Source organism: Dendropsophus ebraccatus, chromosome 3, assembly GCF_027789765.1.
Source record: "Dendropsophus ebraccatus isolate aDenEbr1 chromosome 3, aDenEbr1.pat, whole genome shotgun sequence".
NCBI classification, from domain to species: domain Eukaryota; kingdom Metazoa; phylum Chordata; class Amphibia; order Anura; family Hylidae; genus Dendropsophus; species Dendropsophus ebraccatus.
Window position 1 is genome coordinate 78505813 of NC_091456.1, and position 20912 is coordinate 78526724.

Sequence of the window (20912 nt, forward strand, 5' to 3'; positions counted from 1 at the left end):
AGCTGTGTTTTAACTGGTAAATGGGGGATGGGGAACAATGCAATGAAGATAAAGGTAAAAAGAAAAAAAACTCAGAGGTGTAAGCCAATTTTCCTCACCTCAGGAGAAAATAAAATCCCTTACCAATCTGTCAATGAGAATAAGGCTGGGACAACACAGCAATGGTAACAAAGGTTACATGACCAAACCACTAAAGCTAATAGCCTCTATATATAGTAATAGTGCCCCTGCATGCTTGCATATAGCAATATTGCCCCAGGACCTCAATTTAGTATCAATGCCCTTCATTCTACCATTCAGTAACCATACCATAACCCCCTCTCCCCACCATTGGGGGGGGATTGATAATAATACCCTGATTCCAAGGACCGTGGCTTCTCTCTTCAGTCTTGCAGCTTGACAGCCACAATGGCAGGATCACCAGCCAGTGAGGGGGCTACATACTAAGTGAAGTGCCTGCAGCCCATGAGTAGATGAAGGAGCAGGGAGCACATAAGAGTCAGATGCAGTAAAGGGAGAAAGTCACCAGAGGATCCAAGAGATTTTGCTAGCAGCAAATGATCACCTCAGAGACCCACGGGCCGCTTGTTTGAGGCCTATAGTATAAAATACAAACTATATCCCATGAGGACATAGTTTCTATGTAATGTCTGGTCTTGTTTCGTTATGTACCACCTGAATTGCTAGAAGTGCTACAGTTTATGTTGGTCCTACATAGACAAAATTATTATAATTATTATTAGAGTGCTGACATCAGACACGTATTAAAAAAACAAACAAAAAAAAACGAACAAACTTGGGTCCGTTACCACATCAGAAAACCAATGCATGTGTGAACTCAGCTTTAGCTTGATACAAACCAAATAACTATCCGCCTTGTGCTAATCTGTTTCAAGCCAGGTAGACAATCTAGGTCATTTTGCCAGATTAGGTAAATTAGGTCCTCTTATGGTGCGTTTACACGGACAGATTTATCTGACAGATCTTTGAAGCCAAAACCAGGAGCAGACTATAAACAGGGATCAGGTCATAAAGGAAAGACTGGGATCTATCCTCTTTCAATTCCATTCCTGTCTTTAGCTTCCAAAATCTGTCAGATAAATCTTTCTGTGTAAACACACCATTAGGTTATTAGATTGCAGCTAAATAAGTCCATATAAAAGGAGATGGTTAGATATTAAGAGTTATTAATGTAATGTTCTGCATTTCCTCAGGCCATGTAACTTAGAACTTTAAAACAGAAAACAAAGGTTGAAAATGTGTAAGCAAGTCCTTACATGCACGTGATTTGTCTACAACAATAAACCGCTAAATCTCCTAATAACATCTTGTAATACAGAGTACTTGGAGACAGCGAGGTAATCCTTGCTGACATTCTTTGTAGAGCTCTTGGGTTCTGTGATTTGCAGAAGCAAAGTTGGAGTACAGCTGTATTTGTACATTATAAAGAAAGTCTCACTCTAATCCCAAATCAGCGGTTTACTCTGGCACTGCCATTGTAAAAGATATCCAAATAGTCGTTCACAAGCAATGTCAGAAGAAAACAGACAAAACAAACACATAAAATAAATCCTCACGTGGTTAAGTAATTCCCGTTCGGTGACTTTACACTAAATTCTATTTTAACAGGTGGCCATTACACAATGATATCAGGAAGCTAGAAAGGAAATAGCAGTTCTGATTTTATTGATGTCATTACCACCCAACACCGATGCCATTCACTTAAATGCAGTAGCCTCTAAAACGGAACTAAGGCAAACAATTGTAAACTTTCCCAACAGAATGAACTGCATGAACCGTTGATGTACTGCATCTCAGACAAATACCCATCTATAGAAATACTTAAAGCGACTCTTTACCCACAATCTGACCCCCCCAAAACCACACAGGTCCTTAAGGATCCAGCCCATGTGCCGGGCTGCCAAAGGTGGGGAATAGAAGGCAATCTACCTGGAGCATTCCTAATGATGAAGAGGGTGGGGAGGAGGGACAGAGAGGTTGCGCAAAGTTAGGGCACAAATACTCCAGTTTGGCACGGGCTTCAAGTATTTTACATCACCTGCCGAACGGAGCCCAGGACAGATCTTGGATTAAAAGCAGCTATCCAAAGGTACAAGTTACTTGGGGGGGGGTCAGATTGTGGGTATGGAGTCGCTTTAAAGGAAAAGTCTTATAAAGTGCTTTTTTTCCCCTGCACTTACTACTGCATCAAGGCTTCACTTCCTAGATAAAACGGTGATGTCACGACCTGACTCCCAGAGCTGTGCGGGCTGTGGCTGCTGGAGAGGATGATGGCAGAGGGATGCTCAGTGTCCCCCCCAGTGCCCTGTGTCCCCCTGCCATCATCCTTTCCAGCAGCCACAGCCTGCACATCTCTGGGAGTCGGGTCATGACATTACCGATTTATCCAGGAAGTGAAGCCTTGATGCAGTAGTAAGTGCAGGGAAAAAAGCACTTTATAAGCATTCCCCGTAATAAAAGAATATTGGTAATTTGTATAACTTTTGGGGGGGTAATACAATACTTTAATAAAAATTTAAAGGAGAAGTCCGGGAAATTTTTTTATTAAAGTATCGTATTACCCCCTAAAAGTTATACAAATCACCAATATACACTTATTATGGGGAATGTTTATAAAGTGTTTTTTTCTCTGCACTTACTACTACATCAAGGCTTCACTTCCTGGATAAAATGGTGATGTCACGACCCGACTCCCAGAGCTGTGCGGGGTGTGGCTGCTGGAGTGAATGATGGCAGAGGGATGCTCAGTGCCCCTTCAGTGCCCTGTGTCCCTCAGTGTCCCTCTGCCATCATCCTCTCCAGCAGCCACAGCCCGCAAAGCTCTGGGAGTCGGGTCGTGACATCACCGTTTTATCCAGGAAGTGAAGCTTTGATGCAGTAGTAAGTGCAGGGAAAAAAGCACTTTATTAGACTCTTCCTTTAAAGCGACTCTGTACCCACAATCTGACCCCCCAAACCGCTTGTACCGTCGAATAACTCCTTTTAATCCAAGATCTGTCCTGGGGTCCATTGGGCAGGTGATGCAGCTATTGTCCTAAAAAACAACTTTTAAACTGTCAGTCCTGTGCCCAACGGCCGGGGATTAGATTGTTTATGCATTAGGTTGGCAGAGCCTCTCTGTCCCTCCTCCCCAGCCTCCTCATCATAAGGAATGCCCCAGGCAGATTGTCTTCTATTCCCCACCTGTGTCAGACCAGTACATGGGCTAGATCGTTAAGGCACCTGTGCAGTGTTCAGAAAGGAGAAAATGTTCCAGTGGCATTCCTAATGATAAAGAGGGTGGGGAGGAGGGAGGGGTGGTGCAAAGTTAGGGCACAGATACTCCCGTTGGGCACAGGGCTTCAAGTTTAAAAGTTGTTTTCTAGGATAATAACTGCATCACCTGCCGAAAAAGACCCCAGGACAGATCGTGGATTAAAAGCAGCTATCTGAAGGTACAAGTGGTTTGGGGGGTCAGATTGCGGGTACAGAGTCGCTTTAACGTCATTTTAAATTGAATTTTTTTGTTTTATCAATCTACAACTAAAATCACGGTACAGTATATATCAATTTAACAGACTAGTGTTAACCCTTTCATAACTGCTCTACATTAATTAATTGGCTAGTGCTATTTGCAGCAGACACCATCTGCCAATGACTGACATCAATGACTCTGCTGATGTCAGCCATTAAACCACCTAAATGCCCAAATGACAGGTGTCTGGTGTCTAATTGGCACATCCACAACATGACTGCAGGGCATCAATTGGTTACTTCTCTTTACTTCTCTCTCTTGCCTCTGTGCTTACTAAAGTGCTATGAAAGCAATTCTACTATTCCCATGAGATATTAGAGCAGTATGGATTTCACTACTGTAAAGCCCAAAGGTCTCCCTAAGCCTGGGCCTGGAGTGGACTCTGTATGGACATCTTATGGACAAACTGTATTACTGAAACACAATGCTGTATCTGTGTTGGTGACCCTAGGTAAGACAACCAAAGAGAATGTGCTTATGTCATGGTCATCTTAGTAGTCTCAGGTGTGCATGAAGTGAAAGGGTAATGAACCACACATCATGGCATATACTATCTTAAAAGATGATATATATACACTATATACAAAAAAGCTTTTTGTAAGAATTATAACTGTTACAAACAGATGCTTAAACAACAGTGCAGTGGTACCTTGGTTCTCAAACTTAATTGGTTCCAGAAGGCAGATTGAGAACAGACAGCGTCTTCCCATAGGAAATAATGTAAATGTGTTTAATTTGTCCCAGCACCCACCAATAATTACCTACAATACTCATTTATTACATTGAAAAGTGGCCAGTTAAATGCCCTACACAAGAGTACAGAACAGCACTTTACTGTGCAGTACATTATAGAACAGCACTATACTGTGCAGTACATTATAGAACAGCACTATACTGTGCAGTACATTTTCAACAAGAAACATCCCACTCTTCCTTTACTGTATAGTGCCCCCCCCCCCACACACTGTAAATATGGGGGATTATGGTGCACTGAGTATACTACTGTACTGTATATACACTCCAGCAATCTTATACAGTACTGTACTGTATGTGAAGCCTCACCAGTGCTTAACTCACCAGGTACAACCCACCATCCTTGTTTGCAAAAACATTCAGATACTGAGCAAAGTTTGATTTCTGGACACTACTTTCAGGTAAATTTTCTTTCAAATACTGTGGTGTTACTGCACTTCAAGACTGGGAGCCCGAAAAGTGTTTGAGAACCAAAAGTAAATTTTTCTTGAAAATACTGTTTGAGAACTTGGCACCGCAGTAATTGTGCAAGCTTTGATACTGGAAAGGAGAAATATACCTGGGGGGGGGGGGGGGGGGGTACTCATTGTAGGTTTAAATCTACATGAGATCACTGGGGGAGATTTATCAAACATGGTGTAAAGTGAAGCTAGCTCGGTTGCCCCTAGCAACCAATCAGATTCCTTTCATTCCTCACAGACTCTTTGGAAAATGAAAGGTGGAAACTGATTGGCTGCTAGAGGAACTGAGCCAGATTCACTTTACACCATGTTTGATTAATCTCCCCCATTATTTCTATTTTTGATACACTAACATTAATTGGCTGATTATGAATTGATGCTTTTTGATTGGCTTTTATAGTCTGTATGGCAAATGCCAGGCAATTTACCTGTAAAAAAAAAACTAGCTGCCTCAGTTTACGCTGAGAGGCTCTATATATGCAACTTGTGTATCTGTTGTCACTCCCCGGCCGCTGGTCTCTGATGCTGAGGCCAGCAATTAGTTTAATTTGGTTCTTACAGGCAACTACAGGCAGTCTGGGCTTTGGTCTACCTAAATTTCCTGCATTGTCAAAGTTTTTTTTTCACCTTTCCCATATAAAAAATAAATAGGTAAACTTTTTTTTAACATTCAGTATTGTTGCTAAAGGAATTGAGTGAAATATTAAAATGTTAATAACTTTTTTTTTGCGCTTTTGTTTTTACCTCCTTGTGTTTAAAAATGTCAGATCCTTTGTGTTTTTCACCCACAGACCCACGAGCCCTTATTTTTCGCTATGCCAATTATACTTTGCAATGAGAGACCTAATTTTTCCATAAAACATGCAGCGAAACCGGGGAAAAAATCATTTGCACTGTGAAATAGAAAAAAAACACATTTTTTTTTCTTGGGGTGTGTGTGTTGTTTGTGTTTATGTCATTTGCCCTATGGTAGAAGTGACATGTTATATATGTTCCTATATATGTTCCTCAAACCAGTACAATTACAACAATAGGCAACTTATATAACTTATTTTATTTGACTGCTTTTAAAAATGTAAAACTTTTTTTTTTGTAAAAAAAAAAAAGTTATGTTTTTAAAATTGCTCTATTATCATCCTTATAATGCTTTCATCCTTTGGTCTATGGGGCTGTGTGAGGTGTAATTTTTTACGCCATGATCTGTACTTTCTATTGGTACCTTGCTTGCGTATATGCAACTTTTTGATCGCTTTTTATAAAGAATTTCCTGAATTGGATGCAACCAACGAGATCAATGCTTGAGACGCTGAGGCCCATTCCAGGTGCAGAAAACAGATCGTCCCTCCGCAATCGCATCATTGGGGGGGGTCAATCTGTCCAACTAGACACCAGAGATGGGGGAAAAGAGCCATTTAAAGGCAGTTTGTGATCCCTTAGAACAGTCTGCCGACACACCGTACTAAGATTGAAGATTGCAGATAACACTGGTCAATGCTATGCAATGGCATAGCATTGACCAGTGTATGAAATCTAGTGATTGCATGGAATAGTCCTCCTAGGGGGATTCAAAAAGTGTATAAGAAAAAGAAAAAAAAAAAAAAACTTAAAAAAAAAAAAAAATGACATGGCCCCTCCCAAATAAATGTTTAAATGACCCCCTTTGCTATTTTATCCATAAAACACATAAAAATTATATAATAATTATATATCCTAGCATGCGTCTCCCCCTTCATTCTAACGATCAGCGGGGTTCTCAGCACCCAGACCCTAACGGATACAAACCTGTGACACGTCGCTATGACATGTCAGGAGTTTGTTTAAAAGATAGGTACCTTTTTAAAGGGGGAACTGTGTCACCATAAAATGCTCCCAATCACCAAGCATCGCATTACAGAGTGGAAATGCCCAGGAGATCAGAATATAATTTTGGGTAACATGACTGTATAACTTGTAACATTTTAATTAAAATCCCTGACTGTTCAGGATGTATGCATGAAGAGTTCCCTTTATATTTACCAAGACAGCTGTCAATCACTGAATAACCACCCACTGGACTCCTAGTACTAGAATAAGCCCAGATCTCAAGAAACAAATTGCAAGGGCTATGGACTCATTTTCCACAAAGTTTTTTTTATCAATTTGCTCATCTGCTCTTGCTCAATAACATTATGTTAGAATATCAGAATGCTTCTTCAATGTGACAGGTTTTCTTTAATGGTATTTTTTGGATGTACTGTCTGAGGCAGGCAGACATTTTTCTACAATCTGTGTAGCAAAAAGGCTAATGAGCAATAGCTCTAAAATGTATGGTGGCTTAATTTTTTTCCCTTTTTTGTCCAAGATGCTAAACATGTCTCATTTTATTCTACAATATGTCCTTCAGTTCAACCCTTAGGGGACCTGAAGATAAATACTGTGAAGTAAGGAAGACATAAAATGCCATCCAGAACAATGTGACAGCCATTAGGAAACAGCAGCTAATGGACTTTACAGTCACTATATACAGACTATTCTGTAACGTGTGTGCTGCTTGCACAGTCAAGAGGTTAAAAGAAAAAGTCAATACTCACTATTGGAAAGACTGAACACAGATCTTGTAATATCGCTGGTCTGGTGAACCACTCATAAAATATAAACACATTACAGTTCCTAATGCTGTACCTGAGGTTCTTGAGGTGACTTGGGTAATGCATTGAGGGCCCCTTGCAGTTTCACTTGCAGTTGACTAATATGCTGTTCCTTTTGATGTAGCTGCTCAGTAAGAGCAATATTACTTTGCCGCAGTTGAGTCTCACTGGACTTTGCCGTTTCATAACATGCATTCAAGTCATTATAAAGCTGACAGTGGGAAAAACCGTAATGATTAGTACACATAGGTAGGAAGTGTTTCAGAGGAGGGGGAAAAAAAAGACACAATTTTACAAGCCAGACTGTAGAAGAGCACTTATTACATTGACTAATGGATGCTTTGAGGAGACACTGAAAAATACTCCAGCTGTATCCCGAATTTTCATTAAACACATACCATTTAAATTATGCTTTCAGGAATGACAACAAATAAAGGGTCCATTTTACATCCATGTCTGCTTTTTAATAATAAACCATATCGTATCATTATTCTACTTTTCTTTTACTATTACAAAATCTACTATGGTAGTCACAATTTCACATTTACATTCAGCCCATACATGTGGCTCTCTACCTGTTAGTAGCTACAGGTATTATTACGTATTTTTATATATATTATGGCACTCCAATCAGTAATATAATTGGATGTTTAAGGTTACGCCGACAGGATGATTTGCTCACCTCCTATCCATCAGTATGAGACATATCACTGTCATATTTTAGGCCACAACGTAAAACAACGGCCGTTGTTGCAGATTGTAGCTTCCGCCACGGCCATCTGCATTGTTTTCTATTGAACCGTGGCTGCACTGTATACACTCTGTATACAGTGCAGCCATGGTTCTGTGTGGCCACACAGAAAACTGACATTGATTCATTGACATTCATTGAATAGCAGGCGAACAGAATAGACTGTGCACACAGTGTGAAGTGTGGCTCATGGCCGCACTTCCCATTGTGTGCTATGCTTAACTGGAGTGCCGAATACCCGAATGTGCCCTTATTCCAATTAAGATAAAGTTATGTTCATCCAACCTGTACTACAGTACCGGATGGGATGAACTTCTCAGACAGCGGCCGTTCTGTGACACGGTCGTGTCACAGAACGGCCGTTGTCCTACATTGTGTGAACCTGGCCTTGGGGGGAGGGTAAACACACACACAAAATACATACATTTTTAGAAAAACTCAGCGTGGTTCAAGTCCACCTGCCATATATTAATGTTGGTGATAAACAAAAAAGGTTAAAGATTTCTGTAACGGAGAAACAGTTTACAGTAACTGCTAGATGGATTATATGTATGTGAATAAATTATGAATCTGTAATCCCTCTTTTTATCCCTGAAGTGCAGCTCCTCTTATAATTCCATATTACTGTATTTGTACTTAAGGTAAATATCCTAAAAATATAAACTCACACAAAAGACCTACTAAATAATTAAATGATGAAAAAATACCATTCATATAAAATAAAAAAATAAAATAAAAATCTAATCCAATTATAATGCACACCCATTTAAATTACCATATATAGTTACGTTAACATGATATTGTTAGGCTACACCCGCAGTATGTCAAAAAAGGTTGCCAATGTATACTGCAGTCTGTTCCCGACAGGCTACAGAATTTTGTGAACTGAAGGAGTCAATTAGTGACCTTGTACTGTCTATTTTACTAACTTTTGCGTAATTCCAAGGGACTCAACAGCACAGCAGACCGGCAAAATTAATGTATACTTTCAGAAAATGGACCGAACATAGTCACTAATTGACTGTTGGTCCATTCTGACAGACCTTTGGGCCTGTCAGAAGCATGCTACAGTATAAGCCAGTAATCATTCTTGACAGGTTGCCGACATATACTGCGGTTGTAGCCCGAAAAAGTACTGTAAGCATGGTCTATCAGTAATAAATAAATTATTTGTTCTGCTTTCATAAAGACCACCTATCACTTTTATTTTGTTTATAATTATTGCAGCTTGGTGGCTGTGGCTGGCACTTTTTGCCATTGTGGCTTATACTGGTGGGTCAGCCACAGTATGGAGGAACTGGAATATGTACCTTAGAACTAGTTTCAATAAGGGTATAAAGCGGTTCGTGCCATTAACAATGCATGAAGAAAGCCTTCAGATCCTGATTTTTTTACATTATGTTAATGCATTAACAAATTAATTAAATTAAGAAAAAAAAGTGATAAGTGAAACATTATATTAGTAAATTATACTCCATATTTTGTGGTGAGTTTTATTCAAATATAATTTTCTTATACCTGATAACCCCTTTTAAGGGGTATCTTCAATAAAAAGTTAAGAAAATTTGTAACTGGTTCGATTTACCTTTTTATTTTGGTCTAATTGCTAGGATCTCTGTTGTGTCTGTCAAGTTTACAGCTCATTGTCTATGTTTCTGTCCATCTCTCTGTGATTGGCACGGTTGCCGAACTGGTGATGTCACACCCTCACTGCTCTGAAGGGAGGGGATGGTCTGTATCTCAGACCATATATCAGTAAAGAGGTGTGTACTGGCTCCACTGCCTGGCCACCTTATCTGCAGTAATTCATCATCACACTGACAGCTCCCAGCCCAGAGAAGCTGTCAGGTCGTAGGACCTGGCACAGCAAAGTCCAACACAGTACAGCAGAATGCAGAGCAGAGGAGCACAGTGCTGCTGGCCAGAACACCCAATGACTGTGGAGATGTCAATCCTCCTACCAAAGCAGGAAGTGAAAGAAGGCCAGGAGTATGAAGTGGGGTAAGTTTGGCAGCTGAGAATAACCCTTTAAAGGCATTTGCCACTTTATAGTAACACTGTTCAGTGTACAGTATTAGTAAATGTACTAACCGCACTTATGACAGCAGCTTCCTGTGTACCTCATAGAGCTACAATCACATGAACCTCCATCAGGCTGTGTCATCCAATTCTGTATGATGAATGGTGATTCTGTCCATAACATGGCCAAGAAGCATGTGTTCATGCCCAGTGTCCTCCAAAAGACATATACAGGCCCAGAGAAGGACCCCAAGGGTGGGGCATGGTTACATGCTCTTCCATGCTGGCCATCTTATGGAAAGAATAACTATTCTGCATACAGAAAAGGATGGCAAAGGCTGGAGGAGGGGTGCCCGATATTAGTGCTGTGAGGCACACAAGGAGCTGTATCATTTACTGATACTGTCCACTGAACAATTTAACTATATGGGTAGCTTCACATGTACCGGATCCGCAGCAGATTTCACACTGCGAGTTTGCAGCGAAATCCGTGCAGCGTAATTTTCATTCCACTGTGGATGTGTAAGCCGGCCCCTTTAAGCCCCTGCCGCCCACAGTCCCCGGCCCGGAGCATACATTACCTGCTTGGTGCTACGGTTGTGTGTGAGTCTCCCAGCCCCCTTTGCTCCCCATCAGCCAATCAGTGCTGCCGTGCACTGATTGGCTGACGATGAGCGAGGGGAGCCGGGGAGCTCCGGGCCGGGGGTTGAAGGGGCTGGCTTACACATCCGCGGTGGAATGAAAATTTGCTGCAAACTCGCAGCGTAAAATTAACTGCGGATCCAGTACGCGTGAAGCTACCCTAAAAGTGGCCAACCTCTTTAAGGATCTAAAACTGTATAGTCTGAGGTAAAAGGTAAACACAATTAAAACCCTTAAATATGTATAAGGACTAAATAAGGTTCAGGAGGGAAGTGTTTTTAATAAGAAAGTGAATACAAGAACCAGGGGGCACAACCTGAGTTTCGATGTGAAAAAGATAAGGAGCATTACTAGGGATGGTCCGAACCTGCTGAAGTTCGGGTTCGTATGAAACCAAACGCTCGCCATCAGATTCCCGCTGTCTGCCCTCTCCGTGGAGAGGGTGGATACAGCGGGAGGACCTATGGTTATGGCTGTATCCCAGTTTTCCAGGCAGTCCTCCCGCTGTATCCACCCTCTCCATGGAGAGAGCAGACAGCGGGAATCATTGCCGAGGGTTCGGGTTCCTACGAACCCAACCTGCACCAGGTTCGGACCATCATTAAGCATTACTGAATGGAGCAGTAGATGCTTGGAACTAATTTGAAGTAACTGAATAGATAATATGAGCAAAGATAATCTGTAAGGAAATAATAAAAGGGCAGACTAGATCAAGTGGTCTTTTTCTGCTGACTATTCTAATCTGCACTCAGTACCCCATAATCAAAACTTAAAAACAGAAATATAGAAATATTTTCATTTTTATGTATATATTTTATACATAGGTATTCATACCCTGTGCTATGACACTCAAAATTTTTCTCCTCCTATTTCTCTTAATCATCTTTTAGATATTTTTACACCTTGATTGAAGTCGCCTGTGGTAAATTCAGTTGCTTGGACATGAAAGATACATCCCTGTCTACATAAGGTCATACAGCTAATAATGCAAGAGTAAGCAAACACCAGAGATGTTATAGGAGTAGGATTCTCCTATATGACGGTGGCAACATCATATACAGATAGGTGAATTTAGATTGGTCACAGGAACCAAAACTGACAAACCTATGTGAAGTGCTGCAGAATCAGTTGGTGCTATACAAAAGGAAATATTAGTATCATGCTTTGACAGTGTCTTTTAGTGGCTGAGGCAGGGAGACTGGTCAGGGCTATGGTAGAGCTTAGTGGAGCAACAAAATATTGTAAACATTGTAAACAGAAAAACAGTGTAAACCAAGCCTAAATCACATTACTTCTTACAACTTACATGTTTAAAGTATAATTTTGCTAAACTTTTGCCATGTCATAGAGACATGTCAAAAGTTTTGATCGGTCCAGGTCTGATTGCTGAGACCCGTACCATTCGCTTAGCGCGGTCTTCTCCCGGCTCTATCTCCCAATCGGTACAGGTCTGAACACTCCCACCTAGACTGATCAAAACTTTTGACACGTCTCTATGACATGTCAAAAGTTTTGCAAAACGACAGGTACATTTTAAGTATTAGACATTCTTGTAAAATTAACAAAATAAAACATACTTTTTGATACGAGACCGTCTCAGTGAAGTGGGCATCTTCCTGACTTCTCAGCACTTTCTGCGTGTCCATATTAAGCGTCTGTAGCTGTTGTATAAGTTCGGCCTGCTGTGCAGCATGCTCATTGCTTTGTTTGTAAAGATTCTGAAGTTCTTGTAACTCCTTTCTGTTACCAGATGAATAGAACCATGGAATCAAACAAAAATAAGTAAGTTTACAGCAGTATACGAATTTCTAAGCATAAAAAAGGCAGTGATAAGTGTGAACAGTCGTAGACTAGTGTGAAGAGTGTAGACTAGTGTGAAGAGTGTAGACTAGTCTCAGCCATAAAATTTAAAATACAACTTAAATGGTTTACAGCTGATATATCATATCCCTTGACATTAAGTGGATAATGACATCAAATAACAAAAAAAAAAAAAAAATGAATATATTTTCATTAATGTACTGAAGCAACTGGAGGGATGCAGGTCTACACAGACCATAAACCATTCGTATTTATGCGATAGCATCTTTCCCAAGAAAGGTCCTGCAATTTAACTTAAAGGAATCACAGGGGTATTCCTATCTGAACTAACAAAGTTAACCTTGTAGAGCATGTCATGTTGAATATTTTTCCACATACATTCATTCAGCAAACTTGCCTGTCCCTGCTGACAGCTCATTGTCTAGGTTACCGATCACCACTCTGCTCTAGAGAGGAGTGCAACTCAAGCATGCTCAAGTCCATTTAAATCTGGAAGTCTTGGCATTTGATTGCCAGTGGATGAAGAATTTGGATGAAGCCCTAGGGCTACCTGGAAAACAATGAGCCATCTAGGAGTCCCTAGGGCAGCATCCAACTTCTTCAGCCCCTGGTAATCAAATGCTAAGACTTCACACATATTGTCTCCTGATAAAAGTTCAAATCTCGGCACTGATTAGACAGTTGAGGAAGGCTTGATGCCGAAACGTCCTGTTTTTTACCGCTGTCAAAAAATCTGATGAATTTTCTATAATAAAAGATTTCTGGAAGCATGAAAACGGTGAGTGCTGAGATTTGAACTTTTATGATGCTATAGGAATTTTTTCCTACTACGAGCACCACCCCCGACACAGATGTGCCTCCCAAAAAAGAATTTCTTGGACACCTTGTTTCCTGGGCATATACCTTACACATGCTCACCTTGCCCGCCCCCAGTGGGAGGGAATTCCTTGCTTGAGCACCGGACGGTTCTGATGCATAGAACAGCGCCATGCACAGGAACTGGGCCGCGGTTCGAAAAACAGACCGCGGCACCGGCTTCCCCATGCTAGCGCCGTTCGATCAGGGGGGTCAGATTAAAGAGGATGTACCTGGTGGTACATCCTCTTCAAGCTTGCAACCATCTTTCAAATCTGAAAAAGCTTGAAAAAAATGCTTGCATCGGCCAAAACATTGCACCGTGTGTGTGTGTGTAATTATATATTTATTTTTTTTGCAATATGTTTGGAACACATGGCACATTCTGTCTGCCATGTTGACAGCATTTGCCCCTTTCCAGTCAGACCCAGGTCACATGTTAGGGAAGAGCCCAGATGTAACAAATAGCCTTTAACCCTTTCGCTGCCAGGGTATTCTGGGAACTGTAGTTTAGGAAAAAGAGAAAAGCAAAGGACGTCTTCTGGTGTCCCCAGAGTCTGGGCAAATTCAGTGTACACACACACACACACACACACACACACACACTCACCTGATTAGGTTGCACAAGTAATAGGCACAACACTACTGAAGGCTTAAATTAAGAGAACTCCTTTAAGCTTGGGAAAGGCTATAGTTGAGCAGAAAGGTGCTGCTGCTATTTAAGTATTGCCAATAGCAGGAATTTACGTCACATTCTGGTATTGAAACATATGGCAGCGGGTTTCTCAGCGCTTATTAGTCAGGTGATATCTACCTGTTAGGAGAACTGTAGATTCACACAACAGCTCAAGAAATACTGCCACTAGAGAACACCAAGATCTGTGGTAAACCATATCACTGGCAGAGTAAAAAAAATCATATGGTTTCTTTCAGTTTTTTCTTAATGAATGCCATTGCCTTTGTCACTTTTGTCACGTCTACAGGCTTTCTAGTTATCCAGGTGTTAAGATATTATCCAGGATTAGAAAACCATAACTGCTTTCTTCCAGAAACAGCACCAATCTTGCCCTAATTCTGAACAACCTCTTTAAAATGATGTTTCTTTTCAGTTTTCTTTACATATTTGCATCTTTTATTTTGCATGGGGCAAAGTACCTACACAGTTTTTGAGCAGTTTTTTTTGCTTTTGGCCCATTTTCATCAGCTGTTTTTGGTCCACAATACTGCAAAGAATTCAACACTAACCAGTAAAAAAGAATATTCTGCTCAGCAGACTGATTGATAGAGCAGGAGGCTATGCTCTATGCCAGCTTTTTCTAATATGAGGCTGTGAATATATTTGCAACCAATGTCTTTTAGAGACAACTGTATTTGGCATTTACTGCTCCCTTTCCCAGTTTTGTATATGGCTCCTCTGCATTTGTTTACACTTTAAAATGAGCTGAATATACCCCCTTTTGGACCGGTTCAGTGGATACGGTTCAGGTAAGCTGTGGTATGTCCCCATACCGGTCAGCCAGTTTTCAGTCCTACACCACAATCATACTTTCAACACAGATGATATTGAGTGCAAATACTGAAGCACATATTTAAAAAAACAAACACTATACATCTCACTTTTCTATGATAAAGCTAAACTGGACTTCTACCATTGAACTTGCATGTGGGCTGCGTAATGGCGTGCTACCCCTTTTTTGCGTTTGTGCCTCTATTTCAGCTACAGCACCTTGCAACTGTATAGTTATATTCTATAGGACGGGCTAACCATTTTATTTATAAATATACATATGCATACAGTAATTTTTAATAAGAGTTACTTAACGGGCCATGAGTCAATTAGTATATATACTAAACTGCACTTTCAAAACCTACTCTATGATGTCACCAAGAGTGCATTTACTTAAGAGACAACTCTCAATAAAGGTTAGTAAAGTAAGGCATTTGACACGTTACATTTAAAGCTTGATTTCCACTCTTCTTTTTCCAGGTCCATTGACCTGCAAAAAATGTCACCAAACGTCAATACTCAGTGGGGAAACTGTATCCGTGAAATCATTAAATACCATTAGAGACAAATGGATATGTCCTGAGCCCTAGTACCGTTAAAGCTGATAAATGCTTTAAAGTGAGAAGTGAAGGAAAAATAAAAACTATTGGTTTTGTTAAATTGAAAAAAAAACAAAAAAAAAACTTGACACTTTTAGGTACACTACTTAAAGTCAGGCTTGTTGCAATTTAAAGGCTAAAACTATCCGTATTGTATAAATTTAGGTAAAATGAAGAGTGGGCAGTGCTCAGATAAAAGATCATTTGTCAATTATATACTAATATCAATTTCAGCATTAGGCAAGTTTTGCAAGAACACTCATCTCCTATTTCTCTGAAACGTTATCTTGACACTATCTAAATCTATTGTAAAACATAAGAAACTGGCCACGTCTATTATAAATCTTTTAAAAGGAATCTGTCAATAGATTTATACTACCTTAAATGAAGGTAGTATAAACTAGTGACCGAAATGCAGAACAAATAGATGTATTAGTGACATTATTCTCTTCAATTGTTCTCCGGATATGCAGAAGGTAGGTCTCAAGGCCGCACCAAAAACCCCACCACCGTCTGCTGATTGACAGCTGTCTAACTCTTAACTATATAGACTGCTGCCAGTGTGCTACTGCTCATGAATATCCTGGACTACTGACATAATGAAGAGGAATAATTATTGTCCATGTTATTCAGGAGGATCTCTCTAAATCAGCTGCACAGAACAATCTAAGTGATACATCATTCTTCTCAACTTCTTTGTCACAAGTTTATGATACCCTTAGATATGTCAGCATAAAACTACTGACAGACTCTTTAAAGTAGTAGTAGAAAGGTAGTAAAATAACTTTACCAAGATATTAGACTGTTAAATATAGGCTTTATCATCTAAGAAGTCCTTTAAAGAGGAACTATCAGCAGGTTAAACCAATCTAACCTGCTGATAGCCCCCTGTAGCCTCAGGGACACTAAGGAGAAAGGTATGTGTCTTACCTTCCTCCTCAGTTCCAGTCCCACACTATTAGTTGGGGTAAACTCTTCTCTCCGCGCTAAAAAATGGACATGTTCATTCTTCAGCGCAGAGAGAGGAGGCGCGCAAGTCTCCCATAGACTGTAATTATGACAGGGAGGCCAGTTTTGCTCTGTGTGAACGGAGCTCAACATCGCTGAGGAGGAATGTAGGACACATACCTTCCTTCTCAGAGTCCCCGGCGCTACAGGGGGCTATCAGCTGTTTAGATTTGTCTAGCCTCCTGATAGTTCCCCTTTAAGTATAATAATAGAATTAGAATAGAAAAACAAAGCAGGAAAAAAAAACAATTCTATATTTTTCCCCATCTTCCCTCAGGTTGTGTTTAGTATTATAGTATGGCTGTATTTACTCATTTTTCCAATCCTCAATAACCTCTTCAATGTTTTTGGTTTTTTGGAGGATTACCCAGCATTACCAATGTGTATTAAAGGGTTACTCCAGCGGTTTTTTTTTTTTTTTTTTCTTTCAAATCAACTGTCAGAAAGTTTTACAGATTTTTAATTTATTTCTACTTAAAAATCTCTAGTCTTTCAGTACTATCAGCTGCTCTATGTCTTAAAGGAAGTGGTGTATTCTTTCCAGTCTGACACAGTGCTCTCTGCTGCCACCTCTGTCTGTAACAGGACCTGTCCAAAGCAGTAGGATATCTTTGCCTGTGTTGGACAGTTCCTGACTAGAGATGAGCGAACCTGCAGACGCCGAGAGTTCAGGTTCATATGAACCCGAACCTCGGCTGGTTCCCTCATCTCTATTCCTGACAGCCGGTGTTGTATAGTCTTGAGCACTCTCTATACCCTTCTTACCGACACCATGATGTAGATGTACGTCATGTGTTGTTAGGGGGTTGGGAAACTGTCAGCGGCAATTCACATTCCAAACTACTGACACCGTTCGATATCTGTTAAGTCAAGGAGACACAGGGTACCTTTCATATATCAGTCTATGACTCCAGAAAAATTTTATTCTTTCGTCTAGAAAAATAAAAATCTAACAGGCTTCCCCAAGTCTTGAAATAAGGCATCCCTAAGCTCCTGAAATGCCAAAACACCTCTTTGCTCTCCCAACCTATCCTTTACTGACAGTAAACTGAAGACTGTGCCATGTGTCCTAAATTTCATTCCTGCATTGTGCATAGGTGTGAGATTTGGAAGGAGGATACAGCTTCCAGCTAGTTGGCAATCAAGAAGGGATAGGGACGGGAGGGAAGTGAAGAGCTGTTACAGTCCTCTGCACCTCAGGGGCTAGGGAGCGATTCTGACTTTTTCCACCAAAGAATAAAAACATTCTGTTATGGAAGCACAGATGAATATAAGCAAGGTACCATGTGTGTACATATTAACAGCTATTTAACAGTATAAGAATTTGGGGGTAGATTTATCAACAAGGGATTTTTCTAGATGTGGTCTATTTCTGCTTTGGCAAGAATAGACTGGTCTATTTAAAGTGCAATTTACTATCAGAGATAAGCCTGGTCTATTTTCTGTGGTGCTGATTTGTTTGGCTCAGAATTGTCTCTTAATAGTCTCATTGGCCCTGGTTTGTCTCCTAGGTAATGAGTATTTTCTTCTCCCTTTCATTTTCAGATACCGGCATGCAGAGGATTACATCGGATTTGTTTGTACTACGTCGATGACCGTCGGACTTTAATGTGCAATAAAATGGTCAACGAGGGGTGTGGGGGTGTATCTAGGTATATTTGTTTTTTCTTTCATTACTTTACAGACTTAGTAGTGGAAGCTGTCAGATAGACGAATCCATTACTAAGTCAGGGCCTAGTGTTAGCCGGTATAAAATGGCTAACACTAACCCCCCCATTATTATCCCAGTACCCAATGCCACCAGGGGTACTGGGAAGAGCCGGGTGCCAGTGGTCCCGGAGTGTCAAAATTGGCGCTCCTGGACTGGGCGGCAGCAGGCTGGTAATATTAGGCTAGGGAGGGTCAAAAACCAATGGCCCTTTCCACCCTGGTGTTACTAGGCTGCTGTTGCTTGGTTTTTAACCCGGCTGGTTTTGGAAAGGGGGGGATCCTATGCAGTTTTTTTTTTTTTTTTTATAAATAAATAATTTAAAAAACCCCGCATAGGATACCCCCCTTTCCATAACCAGCAGAGTTAAAAACCAAGCAACAGCAGCCTAGTAACACCAGGGTGGAAAGGGCCATTGGCCAACTTTCAGTATGTGAAGTGTCAGACCTGTGGCAATCAGATTCAAAATGAAAACGTGTTGTGTGTGATAAAAAAGAAATTCCCCTTTAATTCAATAAAATGTAAAGGAAGTGCCAAAAACATTTAAAAAAATTCCGGTCACCTTTCTATATCAAGATTTTGCTGTACTATGAAAGGCAAGGTTTGATTTTGATAATGATTACTTTTATTCTTAGAAAAATAAAAAGGTACACTTCTTGTATTCGACCCCTTCTGTTGCTTAAAATACTGAATAATTTTTAAAATTACCATTCGGATGAAGACTATTAAGCACAGTTCATACAAACTAAATACTTACATTATGTGCTTGCTCAGTTAGATGATGCTTTAGCTTAAAGAATTGTTATAAAAACATATAAATTGACCTCAAAGTCCCAGTTAAACATTACTTCTATGCAGCTCCGAAATAGCTACAAAACTAGAGTGAAAAATTCAATGAAAAAAAAAATTTATATAGACTTAAAAATGCATAGGAGAATATTAGCCTAGGATTATACCTGTATACCCATAGATCTGTTACATCTTTATACCTAAACTTATAGAAACAAAAACTATAGTACAAGTGTGAACAGTTTTTGCAATGGAATCGGTTACAGAATAATAATCACAGTGTCCTCATATTGTGGAATCTCTCAATGGTGTGTAGTAAATTATGCCGTGCCTAGGGTTATTGTATGGTCAATACCAATGCTGACAAGAGATTACACAAAGAAGATAGCCAGAATTATTTACTCACCGATAATTCGTTTTTCATGAGTCCATCATGACAGCACCACCTGGAGATTGATCCCCATTAGTCCTAATAGGAACAGGAAGCACAAGAGGTTAAAAGGAGCCCCTCCCCACTTCACCCTCAGTGTTTATCAATTACTATTTACATAGCACCAACACCAATATAACAATAAGGGAGGGTAATAAATGGGTGCTGTCATGATGGACTCATGAAAAACGAATTATCGGTGAGTAAATAATTCTGGCTTTTCAGAGCGTCCAGTCATGACAGCACCACCTGGAGACATACCAGATAATCCATTTAGGGAGGGACTACAGCATGCAGCACTTTTCGTCCGAAGGATAGATCTTGAGACGAGGCCACATTTAGTTTGTAGTGACGATAAAAGGTATGTGGTGACGACCATGTTGCCGCCCTGCAGATCTGCTCAAGTGAGGCTGCAGCTTTTTCTGCCCAGGAGACCGATACTGCTCTGGTGGAGTGAGCTTTAAGTTTGTCAGGAACTTCTTTACCAGAAGATTTATAGGCTTCTGATATGGCGGATTTCATCCATCTGGCTATGGATGCTTTAGAAGCCTTTTTACCTCTATTCGGACCCTGGAACTGCAGGAGTAGATTAGAGTCTTTTCTCCAGTCTTCAGTAGCTTGAAGATAGGCAATTACTGCTCTGCGAACATCCAGAGTGTGGAGGCGAGCTTCTTTAGCGTTCTTAGGCGGATCGCAGAATGAAGGGAGAACTATATCCTGTGATCGGTGGAAATCTGTGACAACTTTGGGTAAAAAGGAAGGGTTTAGTTTGAGGATTACCCTATCCTCTAAGATAGTTAGGTATGGTTGCTCTATAGAGAGTGCTTGTAGTTCACAGACTCTCCTTGCAGATGTAATTGCAATTAGAAATACAGTTTTTATAGTCAAAAATTTTGTAGACAATTCACTAAGAGGTTCGAAAGGTTGTTGAGTCAAAGCTTGAAGTACCAGGTTGAGGTCCCAAGGAGGAGTAAGGTTGGAAATCTTGGGTTTTAGCCTCGATACGGCCGAAAGAACCTCTTGACCCACCTATGGTCTGCAATAGGGGAGTCAAAAAAACATCCTAACGCTGATACTTGTACCTTAAGCGTACTTAGTGAAAGTCCTTTGTCAAGACCTTCTTGGAGAAAATCCAAGATCTGGGGTATATTTGGCTTGAGAGGATCGGGAGTTGCTTCTTTACACCATGAGCAAAATCTCCTCCAATATTTAAGGTAAATCGAAGAGGTGACTTCTTTTTTACTCTTTAACATGGTATCAATTACCTTCGAGGAAAGGCCTTTACGGGTCAGGAAGGACTTTTCAATAGCCATGCTGCAAGATGGAGTTGTTGTATCCCTTGGTGATTTAGAGGGCCCTGGACGAGGAGATCTGTCCTTTGTGGCAGTCTGATGGGACCTTCTACTG

At 40.5% G+C, this 20912-nt stretch overlaps 1 protein-coding gene across 6 annotated transcripts in view; it reads right to left on the reverse strand.

The window, feature by feature from the left end:
* The window catches only part of CNTLN (centlein), a 254478-nt gene that overhangs the window by 186793 nt on the left and 46773 nt on the right, over window positions 1-20912 (reverse strand). For all 6 annotated transcript variants that reach the window (XM_069962065.1, XM_069962062.1, XM_069962064.1 and 3 more), the window contains 2 exons: window positions 12366-12528; window positions 7411-7587 (listed from right to left, as the gene is read on the reverse strand). In XM_069962065.1, coding sequence (XP_069818166.1) covers window positions 7411-7587; window positions 12366-12528 — 340 coding nt within the window. The remainder of the gene's footprint in view (window positions 1-7410; window positions 7588-12365; window positions 12529-20912) is intronic.